Below are 17,045 nucleotides of genomic sequence, written 5' to 3'. Positions count from 1 at the left end.
CCCACCGCCTCTGGGGTTCCCTGGGCCTCCATCTGCCTCCCTGCTGGACACTGCCATCGCCGCCAGGGCCTCTCAGGTGAACAGTCCTGCCATGCAGCACTTTCCCCAGCCCATCACCTTCCACATCCCTAGGACCCAAACTGAACACTGTCTCTGCTGTTGAGTGAAACCTGAGTTTCTACCTAGAGACACCTTCCTCCTGGTTAACGTCCTCAGAGAACCTGGTGACTCGTTGATTGGACAAAACCAGGGGTTGCCCCAGCTCTCCCATTCACCCCCCAAAAGCCTCCAGCCGCCGCAGCCAAAGGCCCTACCAGATGCCAACCCCACAGGAGCACCCCCCGAGCCACGCTAACCAGAATCCCAGGTGGGCCAGCAGGGGTCTTGTGTGAGTCAGGAAGGCGGGTGGTGCCAAGGGGAGGGGGGAGGGAAGGACGGGGCGGGGGGGACTCTACACTGGCCCTCCGAGGGGTCATAAATCCACGCCCCTCCTGCCTTGGGGCAGAGCGTGGGATGGTTGAAGGGGAAGCAAGGCCAGCATCCACGGAGAAATCCAAAACCAGAGAGACAGCCCCTGCCCGCAGGTGGCTGGGAGGGAGCCTGCAGGAAGGGCCTTACCTGAGCTGGCTGGCAAGCCTCGGGCATTCAGGTGGGACGGCCAGCAGCCAGGCCACGGGGAAACATCTCAGGACGGTCACCAAGGTCTCCCTCCCCACCCGCGTCTCCTGTGCCCTCCTCTGACCTCCTCGGGCCCACAGCTGCGTCCTCAGTTACAGGGACTGCTTTCCAAACAGAACGCTGAGACGCGCGCTGAAGACCAGATGGAACATAAAACTGGGCCTGTCTCCAAACATCTGGAACATGTGGCCACCACAGCACACGGCCTCTAATTCCTTCCAAATTGTATGTTCTCTGGGGAAATTTGCTCAATAAGATTTTTTGAATGAATGGGAGGGAGGGAAGGAGGAAGGAAGGAAGGAAGGAAGGAAGGAAGGAAGGAAGGAAGGAAGGAAGGAAGGAAGGAAGGAAGGAGCAGAGGCTCTAGAGTCAAACAAGCCTGGGTTCAAATCCCAGCTCCACCAGTTACCTGCTCTGTGCCCTTGGGCAAGTGACTCAGCCTCTCTGAGCCTGTTTCCTTGACTGTCAAATGGGAGCAATAACGCCTCCTTGGAGTCATTCTGAAGGTTTGCCATAAGGAGCAAAGGCAACGCTCTTGGCATGGAGGCCACTGTCTGTGTTCAGGTCACTCCAGGCAGCACCCCCCAGGTTCACGCAGACTCTGCCGCCTCTACCTGTGCGGCCGCGGGCAACGCACTCCCTGCCCGGCTGAGCTTCTTTCTCTGCAGGGAGGATCTGCAGCGGGGGTTGCTTTGGGCATTCAGGAAGTCATCCGGGGAGAGCTCTGAGCAACTGCCTCGTAATAAATTAGTTACGACAGCTCCGGAATTCCTTACCTGGCACTGGAGGCCAGATGATCCAGAAATCTGCATTTTCCGGATAGAGAAAGGTATCATGTGTTATGCAAGCCTCCCAGAGGGATGGAGGTTCCACCCAGGAACTGAGCCCTGGGCTCCAGGCCAGTTAGCACAGCTCCTACCGGGTTTGAATTCTGGCCCTTCCACCTACACGCTGGGTGACCTTGCACAAGTTACTTAACCCCTCTGGGCCTCATCTGTGAGGTGGAGGTAATAATTAATCACATCTACCTACCAGGCTGTGGTGAAGTTAAGTGCTTTAAACCATGTGAAGCACTGTCACTGTGCCTGGTACGTCGTCACCAGTCATTGAATGTTAGTGCTGATCATAGTGGGTGCTCCCGATGAACCTTTGCCAATGTCTCAGCAGTGAAACGTGAATGTCCCCGTGGCGTGGGACCAGAGTTCTGGCACCGGCCGGATGAAAAGGTTTTCAATTTGCAGAGGTTGGGGACTGTTGGAATGGCACGTAGAGAGTTACGAACCTCCCCTGCTTGGAAATGCCATCATTTCCTTGGAATAGCCTTTTTGGGGTGAGGTGCAAAGGAACAGAGTCAAGCCTAGGGTGAGGCCAGTCGGGCAGCTTAGTGGAGCCCTCTGCCAGGCCTCTTGCCTAAGGCGGATTAGCCTGCAGCTGAGCAGACACCCTTCCCACTCCCCCGCCCCCGCCCCTGTGCTGCAGACCCAGGCGGCTCCTGCCCTCCAGGCACCTGACGTTGGTGGGAATGTCCTCCCCACCCTTCGCAGTTTGCTCACTTGGCACGTCCTTCTCATTCCAGAGGTAATGGTGGGCGGGGCACAGAGCCAGCAGTGCGCGCGGAGGCTGTGCTTGCTTTTTGAGAAGGATAAAAAGCGGATGAGGTTTCAAGTTTGCCGGAAAGACGCAGTTCATAGATGGAGCAGGCTTTCACCAGCAAAGAGCCAGGTGCGGGGGGCCAACTGCCTGGGAACATGCTTGGCCAGAGCCTCCGTTTGCTGCTCCATGTTGCAGGGAACTGGCGCTGCTTCTGCGTCAGCTCTGCACCCAAGGGGTTAGAGGGGGAGGCAAGGTCGGAAGGGGCGGGGCGGGGGCGGGGGCGGGGCGGGGGGGGTGGACGTGCTTTGGGGAGGATTTAGTGCAGCTCCTGCCCAGGTCTGAATTCTGGCCCTTCCACCTACAAGCTGGGTGACCTTGGACAAGTTATTTAACCCCCTGGGCCTCATCTGTGAAATGGAGATAATAATACTTAATCACATCTCCCCCTCAGGGCATGGTGAGGTTCAGTGCTGTAAACCAAGGAACCACTGTCACTGTGCCTGGTATGTGGATGCCAGTCGTTAGACGTTAGTGGTGGTTATAGCGGATGCTCTCAGTGGGCGTTGGTCAAGTGCTCACCTCAGATCTGAACCCACAGCTCATACATTCCAGTCCAGTCCCCTGAAAGGCAACACTAGAAAAAAATTTAAGGATAGATAGAGATATCGAGATATAGGTATATATTTAAAGACTTTCTGAAGCAGAAGGTAGGAACTCAAGGGGTGCCTGTTAGGGAACCGCACATTGAGAGGCCTGTGCCCCCAGATTGGAGCCATTCTCAGCCGAGGAGTGGCCGAGGCAGGGGCTGGGGCTCGACCCTGGAGTTCTGGGGACTTGGACAGAGCTGGGCTTGGGTCTGCCCGGCCCCCCTCCCCACTCCCCACCCCAGAGAAAGAGGCCAGTGCTGAGGGGAGTGTGCGCCCAGATGGAGTCTTGGCTGGGGAGGCTGAGCAGGGACAGCGGCCTCCTGCCGCAGAGCCTCAGGCGGTCCCCAGGCCCTGGGCAGGCTGGGAGGGGCCATCGAGTGTCCGCCCCGGGGTCCCTCCTTCTGGCTGAGCAGACCTGCTTGCTGGAAGCCGGGGCGGGGGCGGGGGGGCTTTGCTCGCTGACAGGGAGGTCCTGGCTTGGCGTCTTCAGAGAGGAACTCTACACACGCACGCCCCGCGCAGACCACACAAGTTTCCCTCCTTTCCCAGGCAGCCACCCAGGCCTTTTTCCGCTGTGAGGAGACCTGCCCTGGGCTGGGGCTCAGCTCGCCTCCCTGCGGGGCGCTGGCCAGCCACCTTCTCCGAGATTGCCCTCTAACTCTGAGCCTCCGAGTCAAGCAGCGCGAAAATGAAGAGCAACCAGAGACGGAGAGCCCTCTGCCTCTGCGATGAAACATTTCTCCACGTCCCCCTCTCCTTAACGTTTTCTAGGGTGACAAGGGTCTTGCTCCCACCTCTGGCTGAGGGTAGGTCCATCAGGCAGGAGGGAGGGCGGGGGTGCTCCAGACAGAGGCCGAGCAGGGGCTGTTCCATGGACACTAGTTGATCCAGGAGAGGCAGCGTCCCCTGATACGGGGAGCCTAGGAAAGAACCAAGGGAAAAGGGAGAGGAGAAGATACAAGAAGTCAAAGGAAGACAAATGTATCGATGCCCTTAAAGAAATACCTGAACCTCCTGAAGCCAAACCCCCTCTTCCAGGGGCCTAGGTCTTGCTCCTGTGACCACTGAATACGCCAGGCATGAGAGGTGCTGGTATGTGTGTAGCCCACCCCACTCCCTGCCCCCGCCCCTCGCCCCCGAACTGCCCCTCTCCCACATCAGCTCGAAAGTGCCTTGAAAAGGCTGCGAAGGATCTAGAGAAGGTACAAGGCCTGGATGATTTTATGGGAGAGTGCGGTCAAACCTTTGCAAAATATACGGTTTCTATTTAAACTTCGCCAGAGTGTTAAAAAGCTGAAAAATGTTGAATCCATTTCATGAGGTCCACTTAACTTTAATAATAGGTGGATCGTGGAGGGCACAGAAAAGGAAATATCTTCAGCCGCATATGAATGTATATGCAAAGATTCTAAACGAAATATTGGCAAATTAAATCCTGTAGTTCCTAAAAGACCAATATACCTCAGCCAAATGTAAGGATGATTCAGCATTAAAAAATAATGAAGAAAAACCTATACATTCAATAGATATCGAGAAAGTATTTAATAAAATTCAATCCCCATTCTTGATTTTTTAAAAAGTAAGCTAAGCATAAAAATAAAGGTGTTTTTTTTTTTACTTAATGAAAGATATTTGTCATAAACTACTTCTCTAAACCGGATAATACTCAATGGCAAAATTCTAAAGGCGTTCCCACTAAACTCTGGAATACGATAGCAATGCTCACTATTGCTGCTATTATTCAACTTTTCCCCAGAGATCCCAACCAAAGTAGTAAGACAACAAAAATGATTAAAGGTCTTCATAAAACACACACATTCATACACACATTTGTGGAATAAAAATGAAAAATTACCATTATCTGAACACAATGTAAAAGAAATTCTATACAAATACTAGAATAAAGCATAGGAGATTATTTCAATAGTCTCAAAATAAGAAGGCATGAAACTCAGAAGACTTAAAGGGAAAGTAAGAGAGATTTGACTCCATGGAAATTAAAATTGTCTACTTGGCAAAAGACACCATAAACAAAATCAAGAGACAAATGACAGCCTGAAAGAAAATATTTACAACATAACTAACAGGAAAAAGACTGATTATGCTAATTAGATTCAAAGATCTCTAACAAATTAACAAGGAAAGAGCAAACATATCAAGAGAAAAAGACAACTCACAAAAAAAATCAAATACAAATGACCGGTAAATCGTTGAAAATATAGTATCATTAATAATTAAGGAAATGAAGTTTTAAAAATAGCTTTCCTGTCAGTTGAATTAAAAAATAAAATTTGAGCATGCAAGTGTTGGTGAGGTCAGGGGAAGACATTCAGTGCCCTCCCTCTTGGTTGGAATATAACCTGACAGCACCATTTTGGAGGGAAATTTGTCAGTTTCTCTCAAAAACAATACATACTCATACATGCCCTTTGATGCAGAAATCCACTTATGCGAGGATAGGTAACGGAAATAACTGCATCATGCAAAGATGTTCATGGCAGCATCGTGTATAATTGGTGAAAAGTTGGAGCCACCTAACGTTCATCCTCATGAGAATAGCTAAACAAAGCATGGCACATCCCTGCCTTGCAATTCTATGTAGCCATCAGTAAGAATTGGCTGACCCGTGTGGCTCAGTTGGTTGGGCATCATCCCGTAGAGCAAAAGGTCGCCCATTCTAGTCCTGGTCAGGGCACATGCCTGGGTTGCAGGTTTGGGCCCTGGTTGGGGCGCCTACAAGAGGCAGCTGATCAATGTTTCTCACATCAATGTTTCTTTCCCTCTCTTTCTCCCTCCCTTCCCCTCTCTCTAAAAATAAATAAATAAATAAAACCTTAAAAAAGAAAACTTTCCCTATTTAAAAAAAAAAAAATAAGAATTGGGTCAACCCAGGAGGCTGACACAGAATAGAGAGAACGTAGTAAAGTGAAAGTAGTGAGTTCACAAACATAAATGACACAACATTTATTATAGTTTAATTTGCATGCAGTGTGTAGATAAAATATACATACACACATCTCTAGGAAGTTTGTGGGACTTTCACATTTTATCTTCTGTGCTTCTATTATTTATGAATTTGTTTTTGGAGAGCATGTATTACTTTTATAATTCTTAAACCCAAAACATAACTGAATAAGAATTGAACATCTAAAGCCTATGAAGACAAAATGCTTAGTGCTTCATTTTTTAGACCTGAGTCAGCTCTCAGCCCAAGCAGTTCTGGGCCACGAGTACAATTCTCTGAAGACACTTAGTTAGGCTGCTCTCCTATGTGTGTGTGGGCGTGTACACATGTCACATGTACTTACACTGACACACAGACATGCATACACACATATACACCGCTGTCCAGCTCTGCATGCACCTGTGGGATACACAATTCAACAGCACACGGGACAGTCCACAGGACATTCTTGAATGTATTTATTGGTGCAAGGAAGCCAATGACCAGAGCCGAGAGTGCAGAAACGAATGTGGTGAGATTGAAACCCAACATCCATATGTCCACCATCCCAGGCAGGTGACACACCCATGGCATCTATGGTGGCACCCCTCTGGCTCTGGCTTTTCCCATTTGTCTTCAGGATGGGTGAGCCCAAGGCAGTGTGGCCGCAGCGTGGGCGCTCGTCCGCTCTGATCGTGTTGTGACCAGCGAGGCGAGCGCCTGGCTGGGGCGGGGCGGGGCGGGGCGGGGCTCACGGATCCTCCTCCCTAAAGACTGTCAGGTTGTGCTCCCGCATGTGTTGCAGAAGGACCTGTCCTCGCCGCTCCAGGGTCTGGAGAACCTGCTTCAGCCCCTGCCGCCCGCCTTGGCTTTCCCAGAACACCGGGTCCATCTGCAGTGACTTGAGCAGCATGTTCTGTAGACACCCCGATTGCAGAACCTTCACGACAGACTCAGGAAACCTGGACGCATGGCAACAGAATGGAAAGGAAAAGCAAAAGCGATCTCAGAGCGTTTCGGTGAGAGGCGAAGCCAGATGGCTAGAACAGATGCAGCTGGGGAACCCTGGCAAGGTCAGCCAGTGGAGGCCCAAGGGCCGCCTGCCCTCGATGACTAGTTATCAGGGACTCTTCCTCCCACCCAGCTGTGGAAGCAGGCAGGGGATAAAGCTTCGGGGTGGGTCCCCTCCCCCAGAGTTGCTGGGCAAGCTAACTCCGCCCTCCCGGAGCGATGCCCACTGTCCTGCCTGGCAAATGCGAGAAAAAATCCCAGGAAGGCTGAGCTGCCTTCCAAGACCGAGCAGGGAAGACAGGCTGCCGAGCTGGTCAGTCCCCCGTCGGGGTAAGGGAAGGGCTGGTCTGCTGACAGCCCGCAGGTCAGCCGGGCTTCTGTGGGGCCAGGAGGCCCTCTGGGTGTTGGGGGTAGAGGCACTCCCCCCAGGAGTTGAAGGGCCTGCTGGCTCAATCCCCTCTCAGCTTTCCCAAGGCCCTACACCCCCTCCTGTGGCCCAGATCCCACAGCTTTTGTCTGGTGGCGGACTGTGGACTTCTCGGGAGCCACAGTTTTAGGTCCCACAGTTTCCTGCAGGGCCGTCAAGCCTCAGCCCCTGAAGCTCCACCCAACCCCTCCGACCCTCACCCATCGATGCCCTCCAGTAGCCGGAAGTTCAGCTTGTCCTCAGGCTGCTGAAGGTTGGCGGCGTTGTCGATGTAGACCAGATGGGACGGATCGCTGCTCCGGACCTCGGGGAAGAAGAGGGACGGAGACAGAGGCGGGTTGGGGGGCAGCCTAGTGGGTGCCATGAACTCTGTCAGGTGAATGAAGGGGCTTGGGGGGCCCTGAGCTGTCTGTCCCACCATCTGCCCAGCTACTTGTCTGGATGGTCCCCAGGTGCTGAGCTGTCAGCTGACCCAGTGCTGCCCCTGCTCAGTGCTTCCGGGCGTCGCCCCAATGAGCCCTCCTGGCAACCTTAGAAGGGGGTCACTAGGGTGAGCCCCATTTTGCAGAAAAAAGCAGCACAAAGAAGTAATTTGCACAAGGTCCCACTGCTAGTAAGAAGGGGGCAGGTGCAAACCGGGCCCAAGCCACAGTGTCATCCTGCGAAACTGCAAGGCAGAGGGACTGAGTCTTGCTTTGGTGGCCAAAGGGGTGAGGAGCATGGTGAGAACTGGGCAGGTGAGGAGGTCACATTGCCCTGCAGGATGGCAGCGTGTAAGGCACACGTGCGCACTCACTCCACACACACACCTGGGCCCACACACCTGGGTGTGCCCCCGAGCAACGCTGAGAAGCAGGACACTCTCCTCCCAGCTCTACCTCCATGGGAGAAGAGTTTAGCGCCTCCTGGACCTCTTCAAAACTGAAGTCAGCGATGGGGAATTCCTTAGCACCTCCCAGCCGTGGTGTGTTTGGGAAGAAAAGGCCATCTCTTCCGGCCCCCTCTTCCCACATTATGCACACACCCCATTCCTATAGTTCTCCAAGGTTTCACGGTAATTTCCCATAACCTCCTCCAGTGGCCTCGGTTCAAATTATGAACGCTTGTTTCCAGGGCCCCAGCTTCCCCTCTCTCTGCCTCTTTTCCCCCCTCACCTCTCTCCACGCAGCAGGGATCGTCTATCTCTTAAAGCCGGGTGACTGCTCCCTCCAAAGACTAAAGGGTCTGTTAAATGACTGCCCACCAGGGCGAATGATGGGACAGGAAGCCTTACCTTTGACCAAGAAAGGGGGGAGCCACTCTGAGGGCGGGAGATGGAGCATTCCCAGGGCCCAGCCACTCTGCCGGAGCCCCGGCCTCCGGGCTGGCGTGGCTCCCCTGAAGCCCAGCCTGGGACACCGTGCCAACAGCCACCCTCCGAAAGCAACCGGCCTGGTGGGGTGGCACAGACACCAGGCCTCACTGGGGGAGAGGCGCCTGCTTCCCAGGGGCCCTGGCTCCTTGTGGGGACGGGTGGCCATCCTGCCACACCAGCGCCTCCCTCTGACGGCCCCGGCACAGTGCTTCCCACCCTGAACTCCAGTTTCAACAGGGGGCAGCTCCGTGTTTTTCTGATCAGCGCTGCCGGCGAGCCCGCTCTGTCGCTGCCACCAACCAGCCCGATGGCCTTGGAAACGCCCTCCCTGTGCCAGGTCACAATGTGCGCATTGACTGGGGGCACAAGGAGGGCGTCCAACTAGACACACAGTTCTCATACTCTGAGTCCAGGGGCCCTTGGGGCTCCCTGGCGTCTCTTGGGGACAGTGGAGTCAGTGAAAAAGGCTCCTGCCCCACCCAACACCTCGACCCCATTCTCAAAGCTCCACTTTTTCAGTTTTATGTATTATGCAAACAAAAAGTTCTGCTGCTACAAGGAACAAGATTGGGAACCCCCAGGGCCACAAGATCTCTGAAGCTTGCAAACAGCATCAGGAGGATGGGGGCCTAGGTGATGAGGGCGCATACCAGGATGTGGACCAGTCGCAGCTCAGCTGGGTTCCCGCATTTCTCTCGGAGCCCCTCCTCCACGCAGGGATCTGAGGGCTCGGGCTCAAAGCCACAGCAGTAGCGATCCAGGCGGTCGTGGACCTGTGGGGACACCCATCCTCTGAGGGCAGGTGGCACAGTGCACGTCTCCACCAGGCCCAGCACCCAGGGCCACACGCTGGGGACAGGGCTCCATGACTCTGTCGCTGGCCTCTGCCTCCTACTGAGGCTTCTGCTCCGCTCCTCTGGCCAGCGGCGTGCCCTGCACACCAAGAGCCGTTTGCTCTGCCTCAGGCCAGCACGGGTTTCCAGCCACACCCTCGGCTTCACCTACAGCTGCTCCGGAGCTCTGGCCGGAGGCCCGGGGTCTGGTGCTAACTGCGTGTCTACCTAGGGGACCACTCAGGACTCCAGGCCATTCTGCACAGATTTCAATGTGCAGCCATGTTTATTTACAAAGAAAGCTACAAGGAATTTTGGCCCCTATGACACACATGCATTACTGGCTTCCCTAAATCTTCACCCATTTAAATGCCGAACAGAAAGGGCCTGGCTGGGCCCAGCTGCCAGTTTGATTACTGTGCCACACCCTCTGGCTATTCTTTTCCACTTAAGAGAAATTCAGTTTAACCAACAGCAGACTAGCAACCAATCAACACCAAGTTCAAATTTCATTCCCACAAACATTCAGGATTTGATTCTTTTCACCCTTTTTGAAAAACTGCCCTGGGCCTGGTAGATTCTGGAAGAGCCGTGTCGGCTGTCACTGGCGGCCCATGCCCCCCATCACCCCTCCTCCCAGCCCACAATGCAGGAGCCCTCCCTCAACGTGGAGGCAGCCGCACAGTCCTTCTAAGGGCGGACCCTGGGCTGAGCTGGCTTGCTGCCTGGGGGTCAGATTACTGCAGGGTGGCAGCTTCTCTCTCCCGGGAGGGCAGGGGGCTGGTCTCACACGAACTGGCTGCCTATGAAAGATTTCACACGGCTTCAGGGAGGTCGGGGCATGGGGAGGTAACTTGCACTAACTCTCACGCTCTCGTGTGGGGCCTCCCAACAAAGGGCAATCTTCCCAGAGCCTCCGGAAGAGCCCCTTCTGCCCCAAGCCTGAGGAGGAAGTCGAGACACCAGCTTAGGATTTGGATGAACAGGCCTACCGACAGGCTTTGAGAGGACAGGTGGAAGAGAGCTAGAGCTTATCTAAAAAGACATTGGGGATCACTCCAAATTTTAAACATCAACACAAAGACCAGCAGCCATTACGAACAATGTGCATCCTCCACAGCAAAAACACTAGAAATCGCCCCGAGTCTGTAGAAACAAGTCACGTCCACTGTGCCATTAATATTTACCATTGCTCTGGAGACACCAGCAATGCAATGAGGTGGGATAAAGAAGGAAGAAGTGATGAGAAGAGAGAACCAACATTACAGATAATATGAGGGTGAACTTGGAAAACCAAGGGCAAACCCTCAACGGTTGAAGCAAAGCAAAGGGAACAGGTGGCCAGTAACCAAACTAATACACAGAGATAAGAGTCTTCACGCAGACCAAGAGCTAAGGCCAGAACATATAAAGAAGGAGAAAGGCCCCATTTTCAGCAGCCACAGGAGATGAAATACCCAGGAATAACCCAATATGAAAGTGAGGATCCAGCTGCAGGAAGCATCGAGATGCTTCAAGCGGCGTGAATACACAGCTGTATCCTACTCTTGGCTAGAAGACTCTACGTTTTAGGGTGTAAATTCTCTCTCTCTTAGTCCACACTAATTTAATTTGATTCCAATAAAATCCCAATAGGACGTGGAAGGGAGAAGGAAGCAACAAGCTGACTCTAAGCTTCTTGAGAATAGTATACTAGACGATCAGGACAATTCTGAGAAAGAGCAATGAGAAAGACTATGACCTGCTAGTTATTAACATAATATACAAACTCAGTAATTAAAACAGTGTGATTCTGGCATATAAATAGACCCTTTACTGGGACAGAAAAGAGCCCAGAAATAGACCTACGTACACATGGAAATTGGCAATATTTCAGACTGGGGTAAAGATTGATTATTCAACACACGGTGGTAGAACATTTGGGTTGCCACTTCAGGGGGAAAAACAAATCACTGTTTTGCACCTTATTTCTTACTCCAAAATAACGGCCAGATAGATCAAAGATATATGAAAACACATGGGAGAATTTTTAAAATAACCCTGACATGAGGCTGGCTTTTAAAATTATAATATACTAACCTAGAAGTCATAAAAGCTTGAAAATTTTAACATAAAATTTTTTAAAAGTTCTGCACAGCAAAGAGACTGTCAATGAAGATCAATGACAATGGAACCTGAGAGAAATATTGCAGTACAATGAAAACAAAAGAATAATTTTCCCAAACTCTGAAAAGTCTTGAAACCATTAAGAAAAAGACCAACAACCCAACAGAAAATGGGACAAAGATATGAACAGACAGTTAAACAATGTTTAAACAGAGACCGGATGGGGGCGAGGCGGAAGGAATCGGGGGAGGCCCCCTCTCGGGGTCATGCAGAGCAGGGTCAATGCCTGTGAGGGAGCCCCCCACCATGTTTGCACCTTGGGCCCTCCCTTGCCTCATAAAATCATGTCCTACTGCTGTGTAACAAATCACCAGGAGGTTAGTGGCTTAAGGAAACACGTCATCTTACGGTTTCCGTGGGTCAGGCATCTATCGCTTGTCTGCCAGGTTCTCTGCTCAGGGTCTCACCAGGCTGAACTCAAGGCATCAGCCAGGGCCGCCTCTCATGGCAGCTCAGGGCTCCTCCTACACTCATTCCACGTAGTTGACAGAAACCAGTCCTTGAAGATGTAGGACTACTTCCTCAGGAATCTCAGGGTCCTCCTAGAGGCTCCCTGGCCCACAGGCAGTGCATGTGGTAGCTCTTTGCTTTCTTCCTTGAGGCCAGCAGCGAAGTCTCTCAGATGTTTTATCCTCTTTAAAAGATTCACCTGATGAGGTTCAGCTTACCCAGGATGACCTCTCTTTTAATCAGCTCAGAGTTAATAATTAGTGACCTAATCATTAGAGCAATAGTCTACCAGGTTCACAGGTCTTGCCCACACTCACGAGAAGGGTTAGTACTGGGATGAAGGGAATCTTGGGGACCATCTTAGAATTCTGCCTATCACACCTCAGCCTAATCTGGGTCCCGCTTTTAAACATACGAGAAGTTGCTCAGTGCCACCCTCCCAACATCCTTGTCCAGGCAGGTGCTCGCTCTGCTGTCCTTGGCTGCACCACCTGTGAGATAGGGAGAAGCACAGCCCCCCTCTCTTGGGTCTGTTTTGGGACTTAAATGAGTTCATGTGTGCTGTTTGCACCAGACGTCACACTTCATAAATGGTAGCTGCTATCATAGTTCACGTCTCTCTGGTTGGAGGCCCAAGAGGTCAGAGCAGTCATAAATCTGGTCTCCTCTCTAATGGATAAAACACCTGATGTTCCAGGTAAACCAAGCCAGAGGAGGTACCCATGAAGCAGCTGTAGATTCAGACTCAAAATAAGTAACACATACAAGATCCCAAGTGACTGAAATGGACTCCTTGGGAAGGAAATAGGCCAGTCTCACCCGGAAGAAGCCAGCCTCCCGAAACCTGGGAACTCTGGCTTGCTGAAACTTGTTTTTGACCTCACACCATTATAAGCAGGAGGTGCTGTTGGTATCCCACCCATATCCCCTTGGCACTCACAATTCCTACACAAAGTGCCTTGGCTCTCGGTCTTCGCCCCTTGCTGGGAGCTGGAACAGGTCTGGCTGGCTGGCGCGCAGGCCAGGCTACAAGTGCCACAAGGTCCATGCCCTTAGGAGCTGTCTCAGCCAGTGACGTTGGGAGTCGGTGGGTCAACAGCAGGCTCCTTTGGTCCCCAGGTGGGACAGCTCCGAGGCACGTCCTATATACCCACCCAGAGATATCTGTAGGACTGACCCTCAGTTGCCCGTAGCAGTGTCTGGGCGCCATTGGGAGTATGTGCGTAGGTGTGTGGCTATAGCACATGCAGGCTTACAAGGTTCGCATATAAGTGTGCAATGTGTCTGTTTGAAGTGTGTGTGATTAACTTGATTGTTGTCCAACAAATACTTTCTCCTCTCCCCCTTCTACACCGCGCAGACTGTGCTTGTTTCTCTTCCCTGATGATGGGCTTGGCCGTTGACTTGCTTTGGCCAAAGGAATATTAGCGAACATCAGCAAGGCCTTCAGTGTGCCCCTGCAGTTTGAATGGGCTCTTGGGCTTCTCCTATTCCCCATGAGAGGTTTGCCCAGGTGGTACTGCTCCTGCAGCTGGGGCTCCAGAATGAGAGGTGAAGAGCTGTCCTGAGCTCGCCCCCAGCTGGGAGCCAAGTTCAAATGACCCCAACTGACCCACAGACCCTGGAGCAAGAAATGAGGAGCTGATGTTTTAAGCTGTTGAGTTTTGGAGAGGTTTGTTACACAGCATCATCTCCAAAATCACTAACTAATACAGAGTGCCATGTAGGATTTGCAAAGCATAGGATGTGTGGGGGTATAAAGAATGTGCATGTGTGCAGTGCTTGTGTAGTTTGTGTCCAGGAAAGTGGTATGTCGTGATTCACACACATAGGAAGATAGGAGTTTGTGATGGATCAAACAAAACAAAGTAGCAAGCCCACCAGAGTAAGCTGTATGCGGAGTTTGTATCCAGCTCCTGGTCAGAAGGTACCTCCAGTTCCTGTGCTGGGAAACCCACAGCCCCACCTCTCCCTGCTTGCTAGTGGTTTCTAGGAAGGCAGCGCTGGCCAGACAGGAGTGTTTGACTTGACCATTCTGCAGCAGACCAGGGAAAATGTGGCACAAGGCCAACTAAGTCGCGTCTGACCGCACACCCAACCTGTGTGTGCTTTGGCTGCTGAGACTTCCGTCCCTGCGGCAGGCCTTGGCAGCTGGGGGTGGGTCCCACACCACAACCCCAGGAGACAGACAGGGAGCCACTGTGCAGAGCAGAAGGCCGCTGTGCAGCTGGACCGGGGCTTCGCAAGGAGGTGCCTCCGATCTCAAGGCCCCTGAGCGTCCCTGCAAAGGTCCCCTTTTCCTGCCCTCGGTCTTGGCCAGGTGACTGGTGACTCTGATGGAGAGGACGAGCTCAGGAGTCAGACCGTCCAGGCTGCATCTCTGCTCCAGCAGCCATGACCTTGGGGCAAGTAACTGCACCTCTCCCAGCCTCAGTTTCTCAACTTTACAATAGAGACAAAGGTAGTATCTCACTCATATGTTTGCTATGAAGACTGGATGAGTTAATCCATGTCAAGTGTTGAGGACAGCGCCTGCTTATTATTGAGCATGTGGCATTTACCAGGCACTGTCTTAGGTACATCGCACGAAGGATCTCGTGTACAGAAACCACACAAGGTCAGTGTTACCACCAGATCCGGCTCCCACAGAGACAGACCTGGAGAAGAGGATTCAAGTGAAAGTGGTTTACCTGTGAGCTAATCCCAAAATACAGGCAGGGGACGTGACACAGGGAGGGCCAGCGATCATCACTTTGGGTGCCTGGGCCCAGTCCTGGCAGGGAACACTGAGACACTCATGGAATACACGCCATAGAGCCACCCCAGGCCAGTCCGTAAACAGCTGATGCCTGCAGTCCCCCACTTACCCCTCTGCCCTGACTGGGGGTCCCAGAAACTCCAGCCGCTTCCCCAGGGTGCCCAGAAACTCCAGGTCACCTCCCGGTATAGCAGGGACCTCAGCTGCCCTGTGGCTTCCTTCTCACTCTTCAGTGCCCAGACTGGGCCAAGATCACCTCTCTCTTTCTCCCTCTTCTCTCTCTATCTCATTTTTAAATTACACAACCATCTTGAGTCCTTGCTGAGTCAAGGATATAACATTACAGATAGTAGGTGCTGATGAATGTTTAACTCCGCAGAGGGAGGGGGAGTCCTGATACGTAGCCTGAGCTGGGTTTCATGGGGTCAGTAGCCCCACCCAGGCCAGTTCCAAGAGGCCCACGAGACCGCGTGTGGAGCTGGCGGGAGGCATGGAGCCACCCGTTACGTAGCATTTACTAGACATACGCTAACCACCTCAACAGCACAGGTAATAAGAAAATTAGTAAAAGAATGAGGAAGCAATAGGTTCTGAATGTTTATTACCTTCGTTGATAATGCCATTATTATATTTTTAGTTTATTTAATTTAATTTTTAAAATACCTGTGTTTCACAACCAGGCCGCAAAATTCCTGAAAATTTTAACCATCCGCTCTCGTGACCTGATACGAATTCTAGCACACGGTGACTGGATAAGCAAACACAGAGGCTGAAAAACGACCAAACCAGGTGTTTGGTGGTCCAAACACAAGGCCTTGGCGGAGAGTCCCCCCTCCTGCTGCTCCCCAGCCCCGCCCGGCCCAGCCCCCATACCTGGAGCAGGAAGTCGAAGAGAGCCAGGCGCGCCCACTCGGCGTAGCGGATGCCCAGGCACGGCGCCCGGCCTGGCCCGCCGCAGCCCCGCGCCAGCAGGGCCTGGTACTGCAACCAGCCCAAGGCCAGAGAGTTCTGGTCATTGTCTGGGTCGCCCAGGTGCTGCACATCGGGGGCCCACCAGATGACAGGCCTCGCGCCACCATCCGTGTAGCGATAGGGCAGCAGGGGGCTGTGGAAGCGCCGGGCCACAGCAGGTAGGCTCCGGCGCAGCCCCAGCACGCGGTCCACGTGGAAGGACAGGACCTCAGACAGGTCCCCAGGTCTCTTGATCAGGCCACAGAGCCCCTGGGAGCAGAGTCCGCCAAGCCTGGGAGACGCGTCCTGAAGGGCGCCCTCAGAGGAGAAGCTGACCTGCAGCACCTGCCCATGGCCGGGGACCCTGGCCTTGCCCGCCACCTGCCCCTGGGCCAACAGCTGGAGGGCCTGCCTGTCGTGCTCCGTGAGCCATGGGGGCACCTGCCCCCCGGTCCCCAGGCTGGTCACCAGCCCAGAGGTCTCAGCGGCACACCAGGTAGATCCTTGCAGCTCCCTGACAGAGCCAGGCCACCAGTGAGTCCCTGTGGCTGGGGTGGGTCCCCCTGCTTTCAGCGCACCAGGCAAGGCTCTGTTCCCAGCTCCTGGCAGATCCCTGTTTTGGGCTGGATGGGGCCGGAGAGTTGGTCCAGCAGTTGCTGCCCGGGGCCCAACGATGGGGCTGGTCAGGGTGTCTGTCTCACTCTGCCTCTCCTGGATGGGACCATCCTTCCAAAGGGGTCGCAGGTCTCTGACTTCTGGACCCTTAACCTCACCCTCCTTCAGAAGCACGAGATGCTGAGTCCTGAGTCTCCAATCTCCTGCAGGCGCCAAAGCAACGTCCCTCTTGCCCCGCCCTATACGCCTGCCTTCCCCTCCTGGGGACCTGCTTCTGTCCGGTCCCCCTCTGTGGCTTTGCTCCTCGGCACACACAATGGAACTCCTGGGCAGGGCCCAGTCTCTCCAGAAGCGCAGCTTTCTTGTTCGCGGCCTCCAGCGGGAGCCCAGAGCCTGCGGGCTGTGGGCGGCAGGGCCACCGGTTACCCACTGCGGCTCCATGGCAGCCTGAGGCTGTGTGGGGAAGCAGGGGACAGCCATCACAGACAGAGTCATCAGGAGGCAGAGTGCCATCCCCAGCCGCCTCTTGCCACGCAGCTTTCTCCTGAGCCAAGATGCCTGGGGGACGGGGTAGAAAAAGAAAATTTGAGACCCAGGATATCGTCTGTCCCAACCCAC

The 17,045-nt window shown here is 53.3% G+C and overlaps 1 protein-coding gene across 1 annotated transcript in view; it reads right to left on the bottom strand.

Annotated features, from left to right (window-relative positions):
• Nucleotides 1-6,613: 6,613 nt before the first annotated feature.
• Nucleotides 6,614-17,045, bottom strand: part of GASK1A (golgi associated kinase 1A) — a 33,082-nt gene continuing 22,650 nt past the window's right edge. Inside the window, exons 2-5 of the mRNA XM_054594501.1 lie at nt 15,735-16,985; nt 9,305-9,427; nt 7,501-7,604; nt 6,614-6,824 (exon numbers count right to left, since the gene is read on the bottom strand). Coding sequence (XP_054450476.1) covers nt 6,614-6,824; nt 7,501-7,604; nt 9,305-9,427; nt 15,735-16,985 — 1,689 coding nt within the window. The remainder of the gene's footprint in view (nt 6,825-7,500; nt 7,605-9,304; nt 9,428-15,734; nt 16,986-17,045) is intronic.

This window comes from Pteronotus mesoamericanus, unplaced genomic scaffold (genome assembly GCF_021234165.1).
Source record: "Pteronotus mesoamericanus isolate MK-2021 breed Mesoamerican mustached bat unplaced genomic scaffold, CSHL_Meso_final scaffold_533, whole genome shotgun sequence".
Classification (NCBI taxonomy): domain Eukaryota; kingdom Metazoa; phylum Chordata; class Mammalia; order Chiroptera; family Mormoopidae; genus Pteronotus; species Pteronotus mesoamericanus.
Note: the sequence above shows the minus strand (reverse complement) of the source record. Positions and strands in the feature narration are given on the sequence as shown.